This window comes from Charadrius vociferus, unplaced genomic scaffold, assembly GCF_000708025.1.
Source record: "Charadrius vociferus isolate BGI_N301 unplaced genomic scaffold, ASM70802v2 scaffold304, whole genome shotgun sequence".
Lineage (NCBI taxonomy): Eukaryota > Metazoa > Chordata > Aves > Charadriiformes > Charadriidae > Charadrius > Charadrius vociferus.
The window spans coordinates 709,802-731,839 of record NW_009648042.1 but is presented as its reverse complement, the minus strand read 5'-3'; the positions used below and the strand labels follow the sequence as shown (position 1 = coordinate 731,839).

At 45.3% G+C, this 22,038-nt stretch overlaps 1 protein-coding gene across 1 annotated transcript in view; it reads right to left on the bottom strand.

Annotated features, from left to right (window-relative positions):
- TMTC1 (transmembrane and tetratricopeptide repeat containing 1) overlaps positions 1–22,038 on the bottom strand; it is a 134,870-nt gene continuing 112,832 nt past the window's right edge. The window contains exons 12-19 of the mRNA XM_009883633.1: positions 14,480–14,588; positions 7,975–8,077; positions 4,808–4,943; positions 3,909–4,053; positions 3,376–3,513; positions 2,866–2,988; positions 1,696–1,773; positions 1–953 (exon numbers count right to left, since the gene is read on the bottom strand). Of these exons, the coding sequence (XP_009881935.1) occupies positions 813–953; positions 1,696–1,773; positions 2,866–2,988; positions 3,376–3,513; positions 3,909–4,053; positions 4,808–4,943; positions 7,975–8,077; positions 14,480–14,588 (973 nt within the window). The 3' untranslated portion in view covers positions 1–812. The remainder of the gene's footprint in view (positions 954–1,695; positions 1,774–2,865; positions 2,989–3,375; positions 3,514–3,908; positions 4,054–4,807; positions 4,944–7,974; positions 8,078–14,479; positions 14,589–22,038) is intronic.

The window sequence follows — 22,038 nt, the reverse complement described above, 5'->3', positions numbered from 1 at the left end:
CTGGGGACTGGACAGGAGGACAAGTAATCCTAGAGCTTCCCATTGCCTTTGGATGCTTCCATTTTTTTCAGAGTAGTAATTATTTGGCCTGGAGGGAGAGGGCAAAGGGTAAAGCCATATGACATTTGACAATACTGACATCATGAACCCGAATTATTACAAAATGACTATCTTATTAGTAAACCATTCAGGTGAGGTTTTCCCTCAAAGGATCATTTGTCCTACTTGTAGAATCATCCTTCTAGGTTGATATTTAGATACTGTTTTCCCTTTCTTTAGAATAATTTTCAAATCACATTCAGAGTTGTAAAAGCGGCCACCATTTCCTCAGCATTAACCACTTGAAACTTTTTTATGCAACCACTATGACCATCTTTCCTGGCTCAGAAGGATCTGGCAGCACTTGCAGTGAAGCCCATCAGTGGTACTTTACGTGGACGAGGTGAGCACGTGTTGAGTAACAGGAGGTGCTACTTCACCCTCACTGCAATGGATGAGTGCTTTGTCTCCACGGTTTCCCCAGTGATAACCAAGATATTGAAGGTACGTGTCCCACCCACACTCCTGGTGTGATTAAAATGGGTTCAGCCTAAACAGAAATCTTGATTAAAGGAAGGTTTTCATTCATTCTCCAGCATGTCCCACAGGAGCTGAGTGTCTCCTGTAACTTTGGTCAAACATAAGCATGCATTTAAAAGCTGCCTTCCATAATTCTGAGTCCTATCAAAGTTCCTTCAGCATTGCTTCAAGCAATAGGCTTCACCATACTTTTCTCCAAGGGGCATGAGTTTCTTTCCACTGGTGACTGAATGCTATGTTTGGTCTTTCTCCTGGACTTCCTGAAACCGTTTCTCCAAGCGATCCAGTTTGGCCAGATTCTCCTTCAGCAACTTGCTGTTTGGAACCAGCTGTAAGGCTTTCTCATAGTAGCCACGGGCAGTGATGTAGCTTCCCTACAAAGAAAATGAGTGTCAGATCTCATTCGCGTTCCCTGACATAGCAAGTTAATTACTTGGGAACGGTGAAGACTGTAATACAAAGGAAAAAGAGTTTATAAACCTTAATACTGTTAGGTAACGGGAATATTTCTTCATTATGAGATGGATCACCAAGTGCCATTAGCCTAAATTTGATCAAACACACGGCAAGAAATAGATTTACATTTTTCTGTTATGTTGTACCAGAAGAGTTAATTTTACTCAGTGATAGGATAGCTTGAAGATATCACACAATGTGACTCTTTAAGACCCCAATCATAACGATATGCTAAAGTATTCAAAAAGATAAGCAAACACAGGGTGGGCTGTCTATTTCCATAATTTCATGCCAGTATTCTGCATTAAACATCTTTATTAAATTAATTAGGTAGAGAGGAATCTTAAAAGTCGACTCACGGTGACATTTTTTAAGGTAGGTCAACAACTGAAGCAGGAAAACTTTAGAGATGGGCATGTTGCTCCTTACAGCCTGCCCTCTTACAAATACGGGATTTGCATTCCAGGATACATATTCCCAAGCAACCTGGTTGGGAAATTCTAGTTGGGGTGGACAGACTTTCTGCCTTTTTGGGTAAAATATGTTGGGGACACTGTTCACAAATATGCATCTCTTGGCAGTCTGAAACAAATCTAGCTTTCTGCCCTGAGTAGTAGTCTCTGCAGTTGACAGCTTAAGGAAAAGCAAAATTGCCGTTACCTTGATGTGCTCAATGCCTCCCATATTCATCCAGGCCTGCGCTTGGTCTGGGTTGAGCTCCACAGCCCGTTTATAGCTCTACATAAATATGAAACATTTAGGTTAAGAGTATGAATCTTCAAACAAAAGCACTGCTGGAGGGGAAAGAGAAACTAAGTTTCCTCTCCCCCTGAATCCATTTAAAATATGTTTTCCAATTCCTCTCATATACAATGCACAAACTGAATTTCAGTTTCTTTACAGCAGAGGTGACATAACATACTGCTTCACCGCTGAGCTCATCTCACAGGTTTTCCCTGCCCACGGCGCTGCACGAGGAGCCACACCAACCCCTGTGACCCTCTCCCTGCCACCCTGCACCACTGAGGTCTCCTGCACACCAGGGTCATTTCCCTGGGCAGGTGCCTGCCACCCACAAGCTACGTGTGGGCTGTGAAGCTCCTTATCTGCAAGCCTTTAATTTGGTGCTGCTACAGCCACCTGCATGGAGGTTTTACAACGACCTGAGGACAATGCCACCCCTCCCCACTGCTTCTGCCACTGTGAATGGGAGAAGCAGCAACGAGGATGCTCTGGACTATGTCAAACAGCACCGTTTTTATGGTGGCACGACAGGGAAGGATTCAAACCAGGATTAGACACCTCTAGAGATACTGAGAATATTCAGAACTGTCCCAACAACAATATTCTGTGTGATTATTTAATGCTAACGTAATTTCTGAGCTATCAAGCCTCCTGCTCCATAGCATAAGCCAATCTCTCAGCTATTAGGTAATGAGGTGAGATGTAACAATGTGGTGGGCTCTCACAGGTCCCCAGGCTTGCAGCTGAGCCACCTGGAGTTGGCCACCACCAGGAAGAGGGGCTGGGCCTGGATGGACCAAGGGTCTGGTCGATGAGAAGAGGCCTAGGCTCCTCCATAATCCCACCACGACTCTGTACTTAACCTCTCAGAGAAGGGAGCTGTATTTCCACGCAAGAATGGGAAAAAAAAAGTTGCAACTAAGTCTGGCAAAGTTAGCTGCCCCATAGCTTTAGCTGTACCACCGGTGAACTGCTGATCTCTCAAGGCCAACAGCCTGGGTGCACGCACCAGGGAGTGTTAGATGCAATGAGCTAATGCTATCTTTTAACCTACAAAACTATCCCTAGGGCTTAGAGCAGTCATACCTCGAAAGCCTTGTCAAGGAGATTCTGTTCTCTCAGCTGGTTTCCTTTAGTGAAAAAGAGCTCTGATATGACTTTTGGATCCTTTGGTTTTAGCTGAAGAGCTTTTTCTATAGCTTCAAGTGCCTGTGAAAAAGCAAGAGGACATTACGTTACTGTATTCTGCGCCTTTCCACTTCTTATGCTCTTCTCACCCCTAGGGCCTCCCAGCGTAACAGTCATCTTCCTCCGACCCTTGTCTGTCCCACATTGTTAACACCTGTGGAAATGAGTATTTTAGATGCCTGTGGCTGATGGGCAGTGGGTCTGACAGCAAAAGGAGCAGTAAGGGGTAAGAAAACTCCATTGCTTAGTTTCAGTCCCAGTACCTACATAAACAGAAGGTTTTAGTGAAAAAATAAATCTACTGGTCGGCTTCCTTCGTCCGCCCCATTCTGGAGAGATGGAATGTAAAATTCAACCTGAGCTCTGCATGTAAGTCCTTGGGACAAGGGTAACCCATGGCCACAGTACCTTGGGATAGTGCTCCTGTTTGCTGTAGATGGCTGACAGAAGACGGTAGCACTCCAGACACTCTGCATCCTCGTTGAGTATATGGTTTGTCATCTTCTCGGCTTCCTTCGTCCGCCCCATCATTGCTAAAACCTGAGCCTATAGAACCACATAATAAAGGGTTATGATCTTAAAAAGCTCAGCCCTCTTTTAATACATGATGTTGCACCCAGCGGCTGGTGCTGGGCTCCTGCTTCGCCTGCTGGTGGTGTTAAGAGGCACCTCAAGAAAAGGCAGGACTCACCCTTCCTAGCAAGTAAGGGGTGGGTCAGATTTTCTCTATGCCAAGTCCTGCTCAGCTGGGAAGGCAGCGGCTGAGACATAGGTCTGAGGTCAGGAGGGGTGAGGAGGAAACAAGGAGGACGGGAGAGATGGTCGCTGGACGGCCAGCGTGGAGGTAGAACCAAGCTCTGAGCCTTGGGCAGCATTCACAGTCCACAGCATAACACAGTCCTCCCGCTCCACTTTTGGAGTTGAGCTCGCTCCACACTCACCAGTGCCAGTCGGATCTCTTTGTTTGAAGGCTGTAGCGATGCCGCTTCTCTGTAAACCTGCAACGCTTCTTCATACCGTCCCGTGTTGTAATACAGAGCCCCCAGCGGGGACAGGATTTCAGCCTTTCGGGATACCTTCAGTGCCCTGGAATTTGGGAAAAAGAGATGCTTCCAGGTGATGCGGGGATCAAAGCGGAAGACTGAGGTGTGGCTTGTGCTGGGATGGAGCAGTGAAGCGCTGACCTGTGCATGGCATGTTCATCCCACCCCGGGGAGCACAAATTTTACATCCCGGGGAGGGATGAGCGTGCCCACAGCAGCAATCCCTCTGGCCACCTGAGAAGGACAGTGGGCCACCTCCAAAGTGCACGTGAGCATGCAGCAGGGGTGGGGATGGCTGATGGTGGCAGAGCCCAGGAAGCGTGAGCGCATATCAGGATGCCAAAAAGGAGGCAAAAAAAAATTAGATGGTCCACCCTACTACATACTGTGAGTCAGAGCGTGTCTACTGGCACGTTGCTGGAAAGGGCCTGAGTTCCTGATGGTGCCAAGGGTTTGGTGCTGGGCTGCGCAGCAGTTATGGCTGCTACTGGTGCTAACAACCTACTCATGACACTGAAACCTCTGGCTTTGTTATTAAGAGTATCCCCCAGCCAAAAGCAGCAGTGTGTCCATCGTGGGGCCCTGGGAAGTCAACACTGCCTGAGTCCATGCTGCCTCTCCAGGCTTTCCCAAAAAATAGCCAAATAAGCAAAGGTAAATCTGGTTTCAAAAAGATGGAGAAGGAATGGAGGAAAACCCAAACATACACTGACAGATTCACGTATCAGAGGTGCTTTAGAGACACAAGCTGTACAAGTTGAGGAGGGAAACCTCTGTCTCGCACCCCAAATTCTTACCGCTTGTACCACACTTCAGCCTCCTTGTTCTGTCCCAGGGAGCGGTGAAGCCTGCCCAGGTTCACCATGGCCACGTGGTGAGCGGGGCTCAGGCGGATGGCCTGCCGGTAGTGGGACGCGGCTTGCTCGGGAGCCCCTGGAGAGGAAAGCAACCATTAAACTGTTGCCTCAGAAAAATCCCATCACAAATTCAGCACGTGGTAATGCCCCAGATGTTCCTTCAGCTATTGCTCTGTGTGTGGGAACCATTTTGAGAAAGAAATCCCGCCTCAGCCTTTCTAGAGATTAAAAAACTGCCGTCCAAATTAAGATTTAAGCTCCAGTATCCAGAGACGATCCTGAGAAATAGGTTTTTCTAGGGGTGGGTTTTTGCAAGTCGAGGGTACAGTCACCAGAAGAAGACTGCTGACTGAAAGCACCCTCCAATCATGCTGCGGGGCCGGGGGTGCACCCCCATGTTAAGGACAGAGCCCACCCCAGAGAGGGGGCTGCAGTGCGTGTCCCACCTCCCGGGAGAGCATCTTTCCACCCTGGCCCACTGGAGACATGGGCAATGGAGAAATGGAGAAGAAGCCACCCAGTATGCCCCACAACCCCACCAGACCTGCGAATAGTTTCAGCTCTTTCCAGACAGAGACTGTCCCCTCCACCGCTGTCGCGCTGGCCCTGCTCAGTCACCATGCGTCGCTCAAGAGGAATGGGAGCAGCCGCCGGTGACCAGCTAACTCCCACCTCGGGGCAATAAATCCCAGACCAGAGGTGTCCAGGTGCCTATTTGGAACATGTAAGCACCATCTCTGTGTTGCAGAGGAGCCATTGGGTGGCACTGCTCCGCTGTGCGAAAACGTCTACCCGTTCAAGGTCCCGCAGTCCATGACATCACCGAGCACCGCAACAAAATACAACACCATGCAAAAAGAAAGGTGTGCCAGACCACAAGCCCCAAAGCCTAAAGCTCTATTTCTAATAGTGTATTTTTATTTAGCTAAATAATGGCTTTCCCCAACAAGGATCTTGCAGTGCTTTCCTCAGGCAGGGCCTCCTGACTACCTACTAATTAAGTTAATGGGGCACAGTATAAAGTTCCAGCATTTCAGCAACGTGAAATTATATTTTTAATGCCAGTGCTCATTTAATTGGTTTGCACACTCTGGACCAGATAATCTCCTGATGAAAACCGATACTCGTGGAGCTTTGTCCACCAACAAAGCTTTTGAGTATTGGCATTTTTTAAGCCAAATTGCTTCACAATGTATTTAATTCCATTTCTAGCCAGAAAGCAGAACTTGAAAACAGCCTGCACGTGTTGGGGCACTGAACGTGCTGCCGTGGGAATTTTATTTACATAGCTCTTCAGATCTAGTTTGGTTTTCTTGAGACTATCTATGCAACATCAAAGTAACACTGACACTTGTTGGCGTCTCCTTTACAGGAGAGAGGAGGGACGGGAGATTCAGAAGTACTTAAGATTCACACAGGGCCAATGACTGTATGTTTCAGGGTAGGACTTTTTCAAAACATCCAGCAGCAGCCTCAATCTTTTCCCACCGCTGAGCAGGCAGATGTTTGTGAAAATCGTATCTACAAACCATCCTGGGAAGCAGCTGGGCACACACCTCAGTCCGTAAGTCAGCCAGTGCCTCTCCTGCTCAACACACGGGGGTAATGCGCATCGTTAAGGGAGACAACGCTGAGTGTCTATGACCACTGCAGAGTTGTCTAGAGTTACAGCTCCCCAGAGCTGACACTTGCTGGAGGCTTGTTGCACAAAATCCTGCAAGTTAATTGGAGTGGTGCTTCCCAGCATCTCCCTGTGTCCCCCGGGGAAGAGCGCAGCCTGCGACGGGCTCGCTACCAGCCACTTCCTTCACGCCTTGTCATGTCTCCAGGAGGACTATTTACACATTGCGCCTGAAGTATCAAAAGTCAGTGGTTTGGGTTTTTTTCCTGTTGTTTGTGTGCAGGGCAGTGTAGGAGTAAACCAGGAAAAGTTAGGTTTGGCTTTGGCAGAATATACAAGTGCAAAAAATACAAAGTGCACTGCACTGTGTTTGAACCACGGTTTTTGGCAGGAATACGGCAGTTTATCTGGGTTGGGAAACAAAGATGAGTACAACGTCAGAGTGAAATTACTGGGAATCTTTATTATTTGCAAGCTTGAATTTTGCCAGGGCACAAATTGAGAATGTCAACCTCTGTCCTTAATGCCATGATGCCTTTTTTGATTATGAATACTCATTTTGGCTTCATATGTATTTTGCACTGGTACTACAGAAGAGCAGTGGCTGAGCATCAGCTCAGAGATAGGACAGCCAGCTGCAGAGTGATGGACACCATCGTCCTTTCTTCCCAAGCACCACTGAGCCAGGCACAGTGCAAAAGGGGCAGAATGGGTAGCAACAACACACTTTAAGCCTACAATATTTCATCACTGAGTCTCAGCTCTGTTCTGGAGGGATTGGACTGCGAGAGTACTTTGGTTTCCACTAGTCATTTGTCAAACTTGGCCTTGCTTATAAAGCTGTCAATAAAAGGCAGCGATTGCAGTGGCCATTTTTTGTTGTTGTTGTTATGTGGATGCCAGGAAGTGCCTGAGTCCAGGGAAGTTGGATGGGAACCGGGAGCCCATAAAATAAAGGCTTTGGATGTCATTATGGAGCTCCTGAGAAATCAATTCACCCCACAGTATCTTAGGCTTTGTTTTCACAGATGATTGTGGTTTAAAAGCCATGTTTGTTTTTATAGTGATGGTGCTCAACCTTTACAAAGAGCTGCTTTGTCACCAAGTAGAGCTGCAAGTGCTCCAAAGACCATGACGATCCACTTGTGTGCCTCGGATTTGGTTTGATGTGGCCACGCTTTCCTGGAGAATTGCCAGGGTGCTGCCAAGCTCAAATTGAAGAGGACAACTGCCTGTGCGAAGATGGTGAGAAACACTGAAGGAACCAGCCAGGCTGAATGCCATTGCCGCACAGTGTCTGCAGTGATTACAGATTTCAGTACACTGTGCCATCTCAGCAGCATGGGGATATTTATTTCCAAGCTACAGTGGAGGCATAGCTATTGCTTTGGAAGCTTTTGATACCCTTTTAGGTGTGTACTGGTGAATAAAACAAATCAAAGCAGATAAGGCATAGAGGGAAAATCCCTGGCTCCTTCTCACTTACCGGTATCAACCAAGAAAACACCGTAGTTGTTATGCAGATCGGAGCTCTCTGGACAATTTTCTATGCCAGCTTTATAGACCTCCTCTGCTTCCTTAAGCCGTTCCTGAAAAGAGAAGGAGATTTCTTAGCTGTGGCAGAATGGGTGTCAGCACCATTTGCCGCATACCTGCATTTTGTGACAACTCCCTAGCCGCACAGGGAGCTCGGGGCACCAGCTCACCCTGCCTTCTAGGAGGCCAAAATTTTACCCCATGATGGATGCGATATACTTGCCGTCTGGTACCCCACAGCAATTCAGGGAGCTTTCCCCCATACCTTCCCAATTGGATCTACCTATGAAAAAAAAAATAACAGCTGGAAAAGATGACTTGTGTGCAACATCAGCGAGCCCCAGCTGGGCATGCATTCCACTGGGAAGCACAGAGCGATGGGGGTTGTGGTGGTTCTATTGAGAAGTATCTGTCATCTGGGAGCTGATATATTTTAATTTATTTGTTTAATGAGCATCTTGCTGGCTAACTTGTCCCCTCCGGAGCTCTGCTGTTCGTTTCCTAAGCAGCAGGAAAAACACAAGGAACGAAAGCTTGGCGTGCATGACGGCTGGGGGCGGGAAGCTCATTTAGGGGCATGAGGGGAAGCTGGAGGAGGATGGGGGCAATGAAAGAGTGGGGAAAATCTCACAGATACAGATAAAAAACAGGCGTTGTCAACATGCGAGATGTAGCTCACTGGGATTGACGGGACGTGCCACTGCACCGATTCCCAGATGTGCTGAGCTCTTACGTTCTGCACAGATTTCAAGGTGGTTTGTTGGTGCTGAGCGTTTCTGGAAAATACAGATGTTTTCTTTGGGAACACCCTGCCTATGGAAAGTGTCCCCACTGGCTAGGCTCTGTCTAGCCTGAGCTACGGGCAGCCCGGTCCTGAAATTAACATAAGGTGTCTTGTTTGGATCAAATAGCAACTTAATAAGGTTTCCATTTCTCTCCAGTCAGACAGCGTGTGCCCGCTGCCTGCACGCTCGCTAGCACGGGGTATCACTGGCATCCTTCCCCCCTAACCTCAGAGCCTCGCTGTTGGGTGCATTTGTGGATGGAGGCTGTGCACAGCAGAAACAAGCATGGAGCAGAGGGGTGTCAGGCAAGCCTCCAGCACCAAAGACGCTTCTTCCAACTCCTCCTCTTCTGTGAAGTGGCACAGCCCTACGGCAACAAACCCCACGGCCTCCTGATCACACTCCTAAGGGAAATCAGTTGCCTGGGTCTCCGCCGAGGAAGGTCTGGAGCCACCAATGCTGATCTCCTGCTCAGCAGTTGAATCCACGTTGAAATGAGAGGTGGGTCCATTCCCAGCTGTGGACTCTCCTCTACTCCAAGTCCTGCAAATCCCAGAGACTCTGGGGCTTTCTCTGGATTTAAAGGGTGCACCTGACGGCAGCTTTTGCTCTCTAGCTGCTTAGATGTGTGGACTTCTTTCTCACCTCCTATTTCAGAGCTAGAGAGCTGGAATTAATCGCATTGGAAGACTATGACTTGATGAAAGCACAAGGTTTGTTGTGGTTAAGTGCTTTCACATTTGCATGATAAAGGTCAGCCAGCTGAAAAGATAGTGTGTGATAAAACACAGAAACACATTTTTAAAAAGCGCTTGACTTCGGACATTTTGGATATATTTATGTGAATTTGACATCATTATCCTGCGGGGTCAGGAAAAGTATAGCGACTGTCAGAACTGACTAAAATGAAGATCAATTTTTTTTTGAGAAAGCATCTGTGTCACTGAGACATTAACAAGCACATTTTCGAAGGTTTCTGTATTAATTCCTTTTCCTCTAAGTTTAATTTTCAGCCAAGGAATGTGGCTTTGTGTGCATATATGTCAGTTTTCTTCATTTTATTTACTGATCACAAACCTGATCTTTAAAGCCAGGAAGGACTGTGTTAAACTGGATTAGCAGCGTCCCATGTCAAAACATTCACGCTTACTGATATTGAGCACTTTTAGCATTTTTATCATGGTTGCACTGCTTTTTTGGCACCTAACATCCTGACCCTGCATACCTCAGCTTCAGCGCAGAGTCTGGGATGATTTCTCTAACAAAGTGTTTGCATTAAGCAAATTCAGAAATTGGGAAGGGTGAGCTCAGCTTTTTGTGCCAGAGCTTTCTCCCTCAAAGCCTCTCCTCTTCTTGGGAGAAATGCTGTAAGTTCATCAAGGCTTGATTCTCATTAACAGTTAATAATGCCCCTCCCAGACCTTCATGAAACATTCATCAACCTCACAAAATTCAGAAGATTGCCTTAAAAAATGTATGAGATTTTTATGATATTAAAAAAATTATGCATGTGAGAACCTCCCAGTTGAACTCCAGGGTTTTTAAGTCTGTTTTTTTTATGGTTCAGTTTTTCAGTCTGGTTATGTCTGAGTGGGCTCTCCTCTGTAGCTATGCGGGTTAAAAAGTTTCTCCTTCTTCTTAGTGTAGCCTGATATTATTACACACACACACACAAAATCACTTGAATCCAGAAACTAGGGCCTGAAAAGAGCCATCAAGTAGCACGAGATGGCTGATGAAACTGCAAGAGCTGGGAGGAAGGTGCTGCTCAAGTGTTTCAGAGCAAATCCTGGGGAAGCAGTGCTACAGGAGTGGTGTGGGAATGGCAAACAAAAATGTTTTTTTTTCTGATATCAGCACCACTGCAGTGGTCATGGAAAACAAGGCAAACAATACATTGCGACCAAGTTAAGATACCAAGCAGAAAGAGCAGTAAGAAGGGCAAGCATTTATAAAAGGCACAAACAAGCCAAACTGTTTTACACAATGTGGTGGTGGTTTCTTCCATGTCAGCTCTGGCTTCAGAACCAACTATCAAGGAGAGAAAAGGGCAATTACACTGAGATACAGGCTAATTCCCCTGCACATGAGATATTCCTCTCATGAGCATTTTTTTACAGCTGTGGGATGAAAGGACCCATAAGCCCTGTTTCGGATTCACTGCCTTTAAGATAGTGGGAAACAGGCTGTGTGGGACTGACCAGCTGACCACGTTTCCCTCCTCCATAGCCTTAGCGCAAAGCTGGAGGAGCAGCAGTTTGCCATGGGCACAGTCGCCTCCTGCAAGTTATTTGAATGTGCTGCTTCTGGCACTTCAGCCCTTTTCTATCACATCCCAGCAAGAGGGAACCAGTTCATGCTCCCTTCCCCAAAGCTCCACAGCGATGCTGTCCATGCAGTCCACTGCGTACTGCCTGGCATCACAGATGCCCCAACAGGGCTACAAGTAGACAGGAAAACAGGTTTGTGACTTTTAGCCATTTTGGAAACTATTGCTTGGACAAAGAGGAAAACTCTAAAGTGAAAAATGGGGTCCTGTCATCATCCTTTGGGCTGAAGATGCCAAAATTGCTGCCCGTACCCTTCCAGCAAGCACACAGCATTAGGCTGTGATTCTGCAGCCCACAGCCACGTATTTGTAGGACAGCCCCTACTGTGGTCATTAGGATGGGTGTGCGAGGCAGGGGCTGCACGACCAGGTAGTTATCTGCTGCGGCTGAACATGAGAAGGTGTTAAAAGTCTGCAGGAAATCACTGTTGTCTAAGGAAATTGTATTAACTATCTATTTTCCCTACCACTTAGTCAAGTCACAAAACGATGAATAATCTATATGTAAAAGTAGATGAATTATTGCTGGACTTACTAATGGCATTTGCTTTGGGCAGAAGGTCCTGGGACTCTATAATGGTTTTATTGCTCTGTTGACCTTACAATCGATGGTTCTAATTAATAATTTCAATTAATATTAAAAGCAGGTATTACTGCAGAGGACTCATTTCCTATACTTGCAGGAGACTCTTCATTGACGGGCTTATTCAAAACACAGTTCCCATTCAATAAGGTTCTTCTTTCAATTCATATGCTATATTTCTAGGTTCCTGCAGCTGACATTGATAATATTCTAATGTTTTAATGTCACTTAAAAGGGAAAATAAAAAAGCACGTTTCAGTAACCCATACATCACAGAATCACAGAATGGTTAGGGTTGGAAGGGACCTCTGGAGATCATCCAGTCCAACCCCCCCCGCCAGAGCAGGGTCACCTACAACAGGTTGCACAGGACAGCGTCCAGGTGGGTTTTGAATGTCTCCAGAGTGGGAGACTCCACAACCTCTCTGGGCAGCCTATGCCAGTGCTCTGCCACCCTCAAAGTAAAGAAGTTCCTCCTCATGTTAAGATGGAACTTCCTATGTTCAAGCTTGTGCCCATTACTCCTCGTCCTCTCACTCAGCACCACTAAAAAAAGACTGCTCCCATCCCCCTGGCATCCTCCCTTTAAGTATTTGTAAGCATTAATAAGATCCCCCCTCAATCTTCTTTTCTCTAGACTAAAGAGACCCAAGTCCCTCAGCCTTTCCTCATATGAGAGATGTTCTAATCCCCTAATCATCTTTGTAGCCCTTTCCTGGACCCTCTCCAGCAGATCTCTGTCTTTCTTGAACTGGGGAGCCCAGAACTGGACACGGTACTCCAGATGCGGCCTCACCAGGACAGAGTAGAGGGCGAGCATGACCTCCCTCAACCTACTGGCCACACTCTTCTTGATGCACCCCAGGATGCCATTCGCCTTCCTGGCCGCCAGGGCACATTGCTGGCTCATGGTCATCCTGTTGTCCACCAGCTCTCCCAGGTCCCTTTCCACAGAGCTGGTCTCCAGGAGGTCAGCCCCCAACCTGTACTGGTGCATGGGGTTATTCCTCCCCAGATGCAGTATCCTACACCTACCCTTGTTGAATTTCATAGGGTTTCTCTCTGCCCAACTCTCCAGCCTGTCCAGGTCACGCTGTAAAGCAGCACAGTCTTCTGGTGTGTCAGCCACCCCTCCCAGTTTTGTGTCATCAGCAAACTTGCTGATGGTACACTCTATCCCTTCATCCAGATCACTGATGAATATATTGTACAGGACTGGACCCAGTACTGACCCCTGAGAGACATCACTCGTTACTGACCTCCAACTAGACTCTGCACCACTAGCCACAACCCTCTGAGCTCTATCTGTTAGCCAGTTCTCAATCCACCCCACTGTCCATTCATCTAACCCACAATTCCTAAGCTTGCCTGTGAGGATGACGTGGGAGACAGTGTCGAAAGCCTTGCCAAAGTCAAGGTAGACAACATCCACTGCCCTCCCCTCATCCACCCATCCAGTCATTTCAATATATACACCATAGGTGAATTTTGCAGAGTGCCTACATCACTAAAGAAGCCTAAATCAGAACAAGACCTTTGCTTATAGTTTTGCTGAAATTAATCCACTTCCCTTACAGAGAGAAGATTTCAGTAACCAGATTAATGGAAAACAGTGAAAGATGATACTCTTCTGCTTTGTCTGTGTTTGCATTTGGCAACATTTTTAAAAAAGCTTTAGCACCCCGTGCTACAGAACAGTTAGATCTGAAACTTGGGGGAGAAAAAAAACAGTTTTTGAAAGGTTTGCAGAGGTGTGCTGGAGCTGTGCAGTTATGAAGACCTCGTCACCCACCCCTGTAGCCCCAGACTGGGGCCACTGGTTTTGGCAACAGTCTGTCGGAGCAACGCTCGAAGCACAGCATCCCTCATCTGGTGCTGCAGACATGGCAAAAAGAAGGGCTTGCTGTTCTCCACATGGGCACCTACGCTCTGTGGCTTCTTCTAAACTCAAGCATTTTGTGTCTCAATTTCCCTCTTCTTCCATGGGGACAATATTTCACCTCACAGGGACTTTGTAGAAATAAATTACCTAACTACAGAGAGTAGGGAGAGCCCCGAGTAATGAGCACGGGGAACACGCCTGAGAGGAAATGAGTAATCTTGCCTCCAGAGTGCAGCCTGGGCCATGTGCAGTAAATAAGGCCTGGGGGCAGATATTGAACAATGAGGTTAAATAAAATATTGAACAGCTGCTCATTAAGAGCAACATAAAGCTAGCGAGCCTTCCCACCTCCTGTACATGATCATCTACCATGGTAATTAAGGGCGATATCCCGATGCGTGCATGCAAGGGGCAGAATTGGGGCTGTAGAGGCCACCTGGTTTCTGACATTTCCTAGCTTTGGGGTGATTTATTATGAAATCTCAAGGTTACCTAGGTAGGCGTGTGTGTCTGAGGGGGAAGCACTCGCCTATTCTGCTGTCACAACATTCAAGGTGCGATGGATTAAGACTTCGCCATAGATGCAGGGAGCTGCAGAGAGGATATTTACTCACAGCTTTCAACAGTGATTTAATTCAGAGCCCCATCATGTGGGTGTAATTACTCACTGCGAATGAGTTGCCTCCTATCCTGAAAAAGTAATCTCTAAAGCAGCCCGACAGCACTCTGCAGACAGCCGCGGACCCACGCCTGCCACCGCATGTGTGCAAGGCCAGGGTGCTCCATTGGGATGCGCAGGAAGTGTTGCGGTTGCGGCTGCAACAGCGGTGCATACACACATGCAGAAGGCACAAGAACTCGAGTGATGCCCATTACCTGTTCGGCTAGCAGCGAGGCTAGGCTTGAGTAAGCATCTGCGAACTCTGGACCATACTTAATGGAGTCCCGCAGTAAGATTACAGCTTCCTCCTTCTTCCCTTGGGACCTGCAGGACAGGGAAGGAGGGCAAAAAAAGAAAGAAACGTTCCTGTAAGCATATGTTGAGGTCATCCCACCGATTAACTGCTTTAAAGAGATGTGAAAGTCCCCAGCTTGACCATTTCAACAAAGGCTAAATGATTCACTCGCGCCTCCTCTCCACAGTGTGCATACCCAGCATCTATCTCCTTGGCCCATCACCGTTTCCATATGTTATTCTCAGGAGTTGGGAGGATATAGGCTTTAATGAATCTGATGTTTGGTCTGCTATTCTGGTGACTGTCATACAGAGCATTACGAGTGATCCCAGTGAAGATAAAACACCCCCAAAACAGTGCATTCCTAACCGCACACACTGAAGAGCAAAAAAAAGTATTTTATTTTGGCGATCAGGCAAGCAGTACAGGCCACATGCTCTGTCTGTTGAGTCATAACCACCAGAGTTTGTAAACTTCCCCAGTCCTACTTTACATCTCCTCTCGATATTTCTCTTTATGGCAAATACATCAAATTCTGCCCCATTCATTCCATCAGGAGTTGAAGACACATGAAGAACAAAACGGCAAAAGCATCTGCAGGCATGAAGTACTGCACAAGACCCTCCCAGAGATGTCCTTGGGAAGTCGCATGCTCTATGGGAAGGGATGCTGTTGGGGTAACACCGGGTTTGCAGTCACCTTCTGGAGATGTGGCCCCAGTCATGTCACTGAGGCACTGACTGACCTGGGAACAGGACATTTGCTCTCACCAATCCTGCTCTCACATCAGTAGGTTGGAAACACCAAAACATTTGCATTTCCTTAAAAATAACCACAGAGTCTTTGCATGTTCCTAGCCAACGAGTGCTGTTACAGATCCACTTATGACTTAGTTAAATTAATACTTTGAAATTAAAATACTGCTAAGTTAAATCTGCTTGGGATCTCTAAATAATTCCCTAGCAAGTCAATCATTAGGCTACGGGAGTCTGTTCTTCGGATCCTAAGGATTATGAACAGAGACAACTGAGAGATGGCTACGCTGAGGAGCTAGGTTTTTTTCCCCAGCATTGCTCTGCATTTATTGCCATGGAAAACAGAAAAGGTTTCCTGAACAAAGATGTAAGGACTTTTATTTATTTGAGCTACAGTTTCTCCAGTATCGCTCTGCATTGCTTTCCTTGGAAAACTGAGAAGGTTTCCTGAACAAACATCTAAGGATGTTTAGCTGGACTTGGAACAACATTGTCCTTGTGCTGCCTGTACAAAGAATACGAATAGCAGGGCTGACAAAAAGAAACAAAGGGCTCTTGGACACAGAAAATATGTGAACACCTTGCTGCTTTGGCCTTAGATTTCATCTGAGTGACATGGTCTGGTAACCGGATCTTGTTTATAAGGTGCAAATTTCAGCTGATAATGTATGTGGCTTTGCAGATTTTTTCCCTTTCTAGTTGTGTAACTGGAAGAATATTTTGCCTGTGCATTAAGCTAAGTAAAACCAGTTGTGCTAGTCTTTTTCTTTTTCCAGTGGTGTTCCATATAAATTACACGAATGAAGCAAAAACAAATAAAGAACCATTTTTCTCCTACACTCCTAATTAAAGACTAGCTAGCTTGTCAATTTATAAAACTTTTGGATCCCTTGGCTGGAGTTCCATGACACATTTTTATAAATCAAAACCAGATGACTGCTTTATAAAGGTATTGATGTTTGGCAAAAAAAATGTAGGAAATGCCAGCTACAGAAATAAAAGGATTAAGTGATCCACTCAGCAGCAATAAAAGTTCCCATTAACCACAAGCATGCACTCTGAACATGGGGCAGCTCTCTTAATTACTCTTTTTTTTTCAAAATGGCCTTTTTTTTTTTCGTTTGATCCAAGAACAATGTTTGTCTCCTGAAAGTGGGTGTAAAGAGGGAAAGATTATGGCATCTTTTTATGTGACAGACCGAATTACATTAAAAGAACCAGATCCAGTAGTTTCTCAGTGGGCTCAGGCCTGCAAGATACCAAGTGCTCTGGCCAAGCACTTAAACGCGTACTTAACTTTTATGTATGCAAGTTGAAAATTAATTACTGGCTGAAGTGCTTTCCTGGATGAAGGCCAACGCTTTGCAGGATAGAGGCTGTTGCTTATATAAATGTCCTGCAATTTGGGAGAGCACAGAGCATTGGAAGAACAGTCCAATACACTAATTTACCATAAACTGGGGATCTGGAGCAGGAAAAGTTAGGTAATGTATACCTTCGCTATGACAGAGAGAGGAACAAATTCAACTGACACAAGGAGTCTATGATCACTTAATCCAATTTTTTCCCAAATTATCTTGCCTTACAATGCCCTCTCCTGACTCTCTCTTCCACTTGAGCTCCCAGCCTCCCCTCTACAATCAGCGTGCTCAAGCCGAGAGCAAGAAACAGCTCCTTCCACCAGGAGCATCTCTTCCATGTTTTAGCAAGTGCCCCACAGTTGGGGAAGCATCAGCTTAAACCACCCCGCAGAAGTCTGGTGATGCACAGGGCCGTGTGTGGGCTGTTAGCGCCGCAGCAAATTTCATTTGCAACAGAAAGAGTACCCTAGGAATTAGTGCTCTAGAGGACTTTTTAACTTTCAAGATCTGTTTTATTTTGTGAAGGTAGTTTGGCTGCATTGAAGCCAGAAACACAGAACTCAGCAAGGGCTCCACAACTGTTCTGAACATCTCATCTTGGTTTCACACTGTAATCCAGGGGGACCCTGCATTGTCGAACTTTGCCTGTCTGAAAGGAAGCCTCTAAGCTTGTTCGACTCCCTGGTTTAAAACTGATTCAGATAACTTAGATGCACTCCTTTGCCATTTAGCTATGCTTCGTGGATGACACCAAAGTGGGGGAGTGGGCAATACACTGCAAGGCAGGGCTGCTCTTCAGAGGGACCAGGTCTGACGGGAACCTCATGAAGTTCAACAAAAGCAAATGCAAGTCCTGCACCTACAGTGGGATAACCCCACGCACAAGCACAGACTGGGGGATGACTGGGGTCCTGCTGGACAACAAGTTGACCATTGGCCAGCAATGTACCCTATGTGGCAAAGACGGCCAACAGTGGGTTCAGGGAAGTGATCCATCTCCTTTATACGATACTTGTGAGACCACATCTGGAGCAATGTCTGTCTAGAGTTGGGCTCTCCAGTGCAAGAAAGGCATGGACTTACTAGAGGAAGCCCAACAGAGGGCCACTGAAGAATGTCAGGGCTAGAGCACCCGTTGCATTGAGGAGAAGCTGAGCGAGCTGTGTCTGTGCAGCCTGGTGAAGAGAAGGCTCAGGGGTGACTTCAGCGCTGCCTGCAACTACCTGGTTGGAGGACACAGAGAAGCCATAGCCAAACTCTTCTCAGAGGTGCATGGTGACAGGACAAGAGGCAACAGATGCAAGTTGCATCATGGGAAATTCTGATTAGATATAAGGAAAAATACTTTTCACCACGAGGGTGATCAAACACTGGAATAGTTTTCACAGAGAGATTGTGGCATTTCTGTGCTGGAGGTGTTCAAGATTCAGCTGGACACAGCCCTGAGCAACCTGATCCAATTCAACTTGCTCTGAGCAGCAGGCTTGGCCAAATGATCTCCACAGGTCTGTTCCAACCCGTTACTTTTTTAATCTACTGTAAATTTGGCACTGCCGGAGGTTGGGTCTTTTTTATAAACAGGCTACAATGTTTATGTGATACTGACGGATAACTACAGCACTTCATGCAGTGCAGAGTATCCTAATCAGAGACCATCCAGAAAGCCAGATGCAGTATCACTGAACATTTATCACTCAGTTTGCTTCTTTGAATGGAAGCGAGGAACATTTAATTCTCTGAAAGATCTTAAATCTCAATATACGTAATATCTATCTGATGTTTTTCAGCATCTTCAGACAGTTACACAAGCCTGTGTCAGCACATTCACATACACACATATCCAGAAGTCTGTATCGGAGAGGGCAGACAGTCCTCCTTCCTCTGAATAGACGGGTTTGCTAAACGTGGACTAAATCATGGTAACAGATGCAGAGGACACCTTTTGTGTTACTCTACATTCAGAAGACAATCAGTCCTTTGAATAAACTCAAGATTTGAGTGGATGTTGTTTCTAGGCATTTCACTTTCCCCTTTAAAACGCAGCCATAACATTCTCAAAAGTACGTAAGAGTTATGAGGCTTTTCTTCCTAAGAAATCGTGTACTGAATATTGGAGTGCTTTAGGTACCACAAATAAGTTCTCTCCCATTCTTCCTGCAACAGAAAGCCGAGATAAATATTTACTTCAAATGTTCTTAATATTTTACTTCTTGTCTCTTTACAGAATATCCCACAGGCTATAAATTTGTGAGGTATTCTGAATGATATTTATCTCAGTTTTTCAAGCTGTATCTCAATAAAACTGAATCCCTATAGAGGAGTTAAGTATTTATATAATGGGAAACTTCAAAACAAAACACAAGAAAGCCGTATCTAGCTGATCTGTGTCACTGATCACGGACCACGAAAGCCAAGAAAGAGATTTCTCACTTTTAGGTAGGCCATATTTTGGGTCTACTTTAACTAAGAAATCTGTTCTCATTGTTTAATTATCTACTCTCCAATATTTATATTAGGCAAGAAAATTATGACATACAACTTTATTTTAGGATATGTAAACAAAACCAGAGGCTTATTCAGCCATTACCCTGCAATGCTTCCTGAGAACATTCATCTTCTGGCACATAGCTGTCTTCATTATGTGCAAACAAAAAATGGAAACATCCTTTTTCTTCTAGGACTTCCACAGAAAAAAACCTTAAGAATTCCACCCTGTGGTCCTCAAACCAGATTTTTACTAAAGCTTAAATCACAAGCAATGGATGCTTAAATAGAGAGCTTATTTACAGGGAATATCGAGAGGCAGATTCCCATACAGGAACAGCAAACCCATCCTTCCAAAATCCTGGAGTTACCCTTTCTCAGCACTCCAGAGGTGGTGAAATCTAATATCCGCTATCAGATTTCCACACTATGAGCAGGGGTGGGTATAAGGAACTCGGCAGAATTCAATTGGGAGTTCTCCGTGCCAGACGGTTTCGTTACGTGTCTCAGTACAAGTAGTGCTGCCACTGGACATGCCTTAAGCGTCTCAGATAAGGCTCTTCCTGATCTGCACCATGCACTGAAGCCTCTGCAAAGAGGACAGAAAGTGCTTTTGTGGCTTGACCATTTATCCTCTCTCTGCCATATGTTTAAAAATCAAAACACTCTTCATAATGTCTCATAGCACAGCTAGAAAGTAATATCTGCCTGTAATATTCTGCAGATTTTCATTTATTACTTAGATTATACTAGCATTTAGTGTCTGCCTAACACTGGTTGCCCTATATACATATATATATATGAAAGGATAATTTGGAGAGCCAGGTTTAAAACATAAATAAAGACAAAGTTGTAGGAAGGGGGAGCTTGCAATCTCTACCTCGTTCCTGTCTGGTCACCTCACAAGTCACCTCAGGCTCCAGCATGGCTGACGATCTCTGCTAAGTTGATGGATGATCCAGGAAAGGTCCTCGCAAAGGGGGTTGGGCTAGTGTTTTAGGGGAGACATTCATATAGGATCTGCCTGCGCAGCATCTGCTGTACATATGTGCTAATCCCTCCACCATGAACTATACCTATTTTTTTAGCAGGTTTTTTAAAGCTGACTAGGGAGATGAGGAGACCCAGTTTCCATTATAATTAATACTATTTGTGTGTCCAGATGCACCAGGTTGTTTTGGAAGCCTAAAAAAAGTTTAGAAAATGGGAGCAAATGGATGTGGGAAAAGGGCAGGTTGAACCCGAGCGCTTTCTTTTAACGAGTTTAGCAGAAGTATCACTCACCTTTAACATACTGCAAATATATGGCAACACAGAAGGATGCAGAGCACATACAGTCAAAAAGGACACACAATATCTTAACTATCACATTAGAAAAAACATGACATACACACAAAACAAAGAGCAGTTCTAAGAGATTTTTCCACGTCTCCTTTGTGCTTTGCCAGTGCAACAAATCCAGTTTCTACCCATCTGCTGGGTCATAAGAGCTCAACAGGCCAGATTTAAGTGTCATTGACATGGGATGTCCTGGCGCTGCTTCTGGCTTACATCCTTTTGTATTAATATTTTATATTTTAGAAAAAATATCACAGAGAATAACAACTAAGGCAAACATGATGGATTAAAAGGACAATATGTATTTTTAAACAGCGTTGCCACCTAAGATTAATTTCAATCAACCAAATCTGATGAATAATACAAAGACCTTCGATTTCTTTTGTAGTAAGACTGTCTTTACCATTTTCCTTTCTTGTGAGTATTTCCAGTAAAGCAGTCACTTACCTTCTATTTAACAATTACTCAGCTGCCACATTCTAACCCCAAACCATCAGGTTTACTTGTAATACTATTCTGATAACTTCTCCACTACTGAATGGACCAGGCAGAACTTCATCAATACACTTAATATCTGTCATATAAACTCACACTCAAAGTAACATTTCAGAACCAGAGAGATAAAGTATGTTTTGATGAGACAGTGCCACTTTAAAACCAGCCCAACACTGAAGCTCAATCTGCTCTAAAAGATTTACCAGCGACCTATTACTAGCAAAATAGGTGCAGTTTATATCAGCAAAAATGTACTTTAACTGCTGCAGTTTATGCAGTTCTGTCAGCAAATAACATGCTATCCTCACAAAAACAAGGGGTTTTTTGCTGGTGTAAAATAGTAACGCAGGAATAGAGATTTTTTATTTTTTTAATTCCACTCCTAGCAGATCTTATCATACTGGCAAAGCTTCTTGTGTAGATTTACATTCAGTCTTTAGATATGGTTAGGCAAATTAATTTGCATTATTATGATCGTCTGCTATTCTCCTTGCTAAAGGCTGACACTTTAAATAACAATGAGTGAAATTATGAGCTGATTAACATGCTTTCTTGCTCAGCAGAGTAACAGTATAGGGACGTAAGTCAGCTTTCCCTCAAATCCAGACCCACCCCCTCTGCCATGGGATGAACCTTCTGCTGCTCTGAGCATCTCAGATGCTTATGCCTAAGCTGTGCATTGACCTCCCATACAGCTAACGAGGAGAAGCGGGAACTTGCAGAGAGGAATGTACTGGGTCTGTGCTGTTTATTAGATCTGCATCAGATGCCTGCCTTTGAACAGCTTGGCTTGCTCCACTGAAAAGGCTTACACCTCTCCACCTCTCGTCACTAATTGGGTTTAGGGACCTCATGTTTTGATGCCTGATTTGGAAAAAGTGAATTCCCTCCAGCTGAAACACAATCGTAAACAGCACCTGACGTGAGGTGGCAGACAGCATCATAGTATATCCAAACTAAGTCTCGCCTTTGTGTCAGCACACTTGGCCAGCAATAAGAAATAATGCCATTCCTTCAACAGCTGGCAGAAAACAGTACTTCAGTGA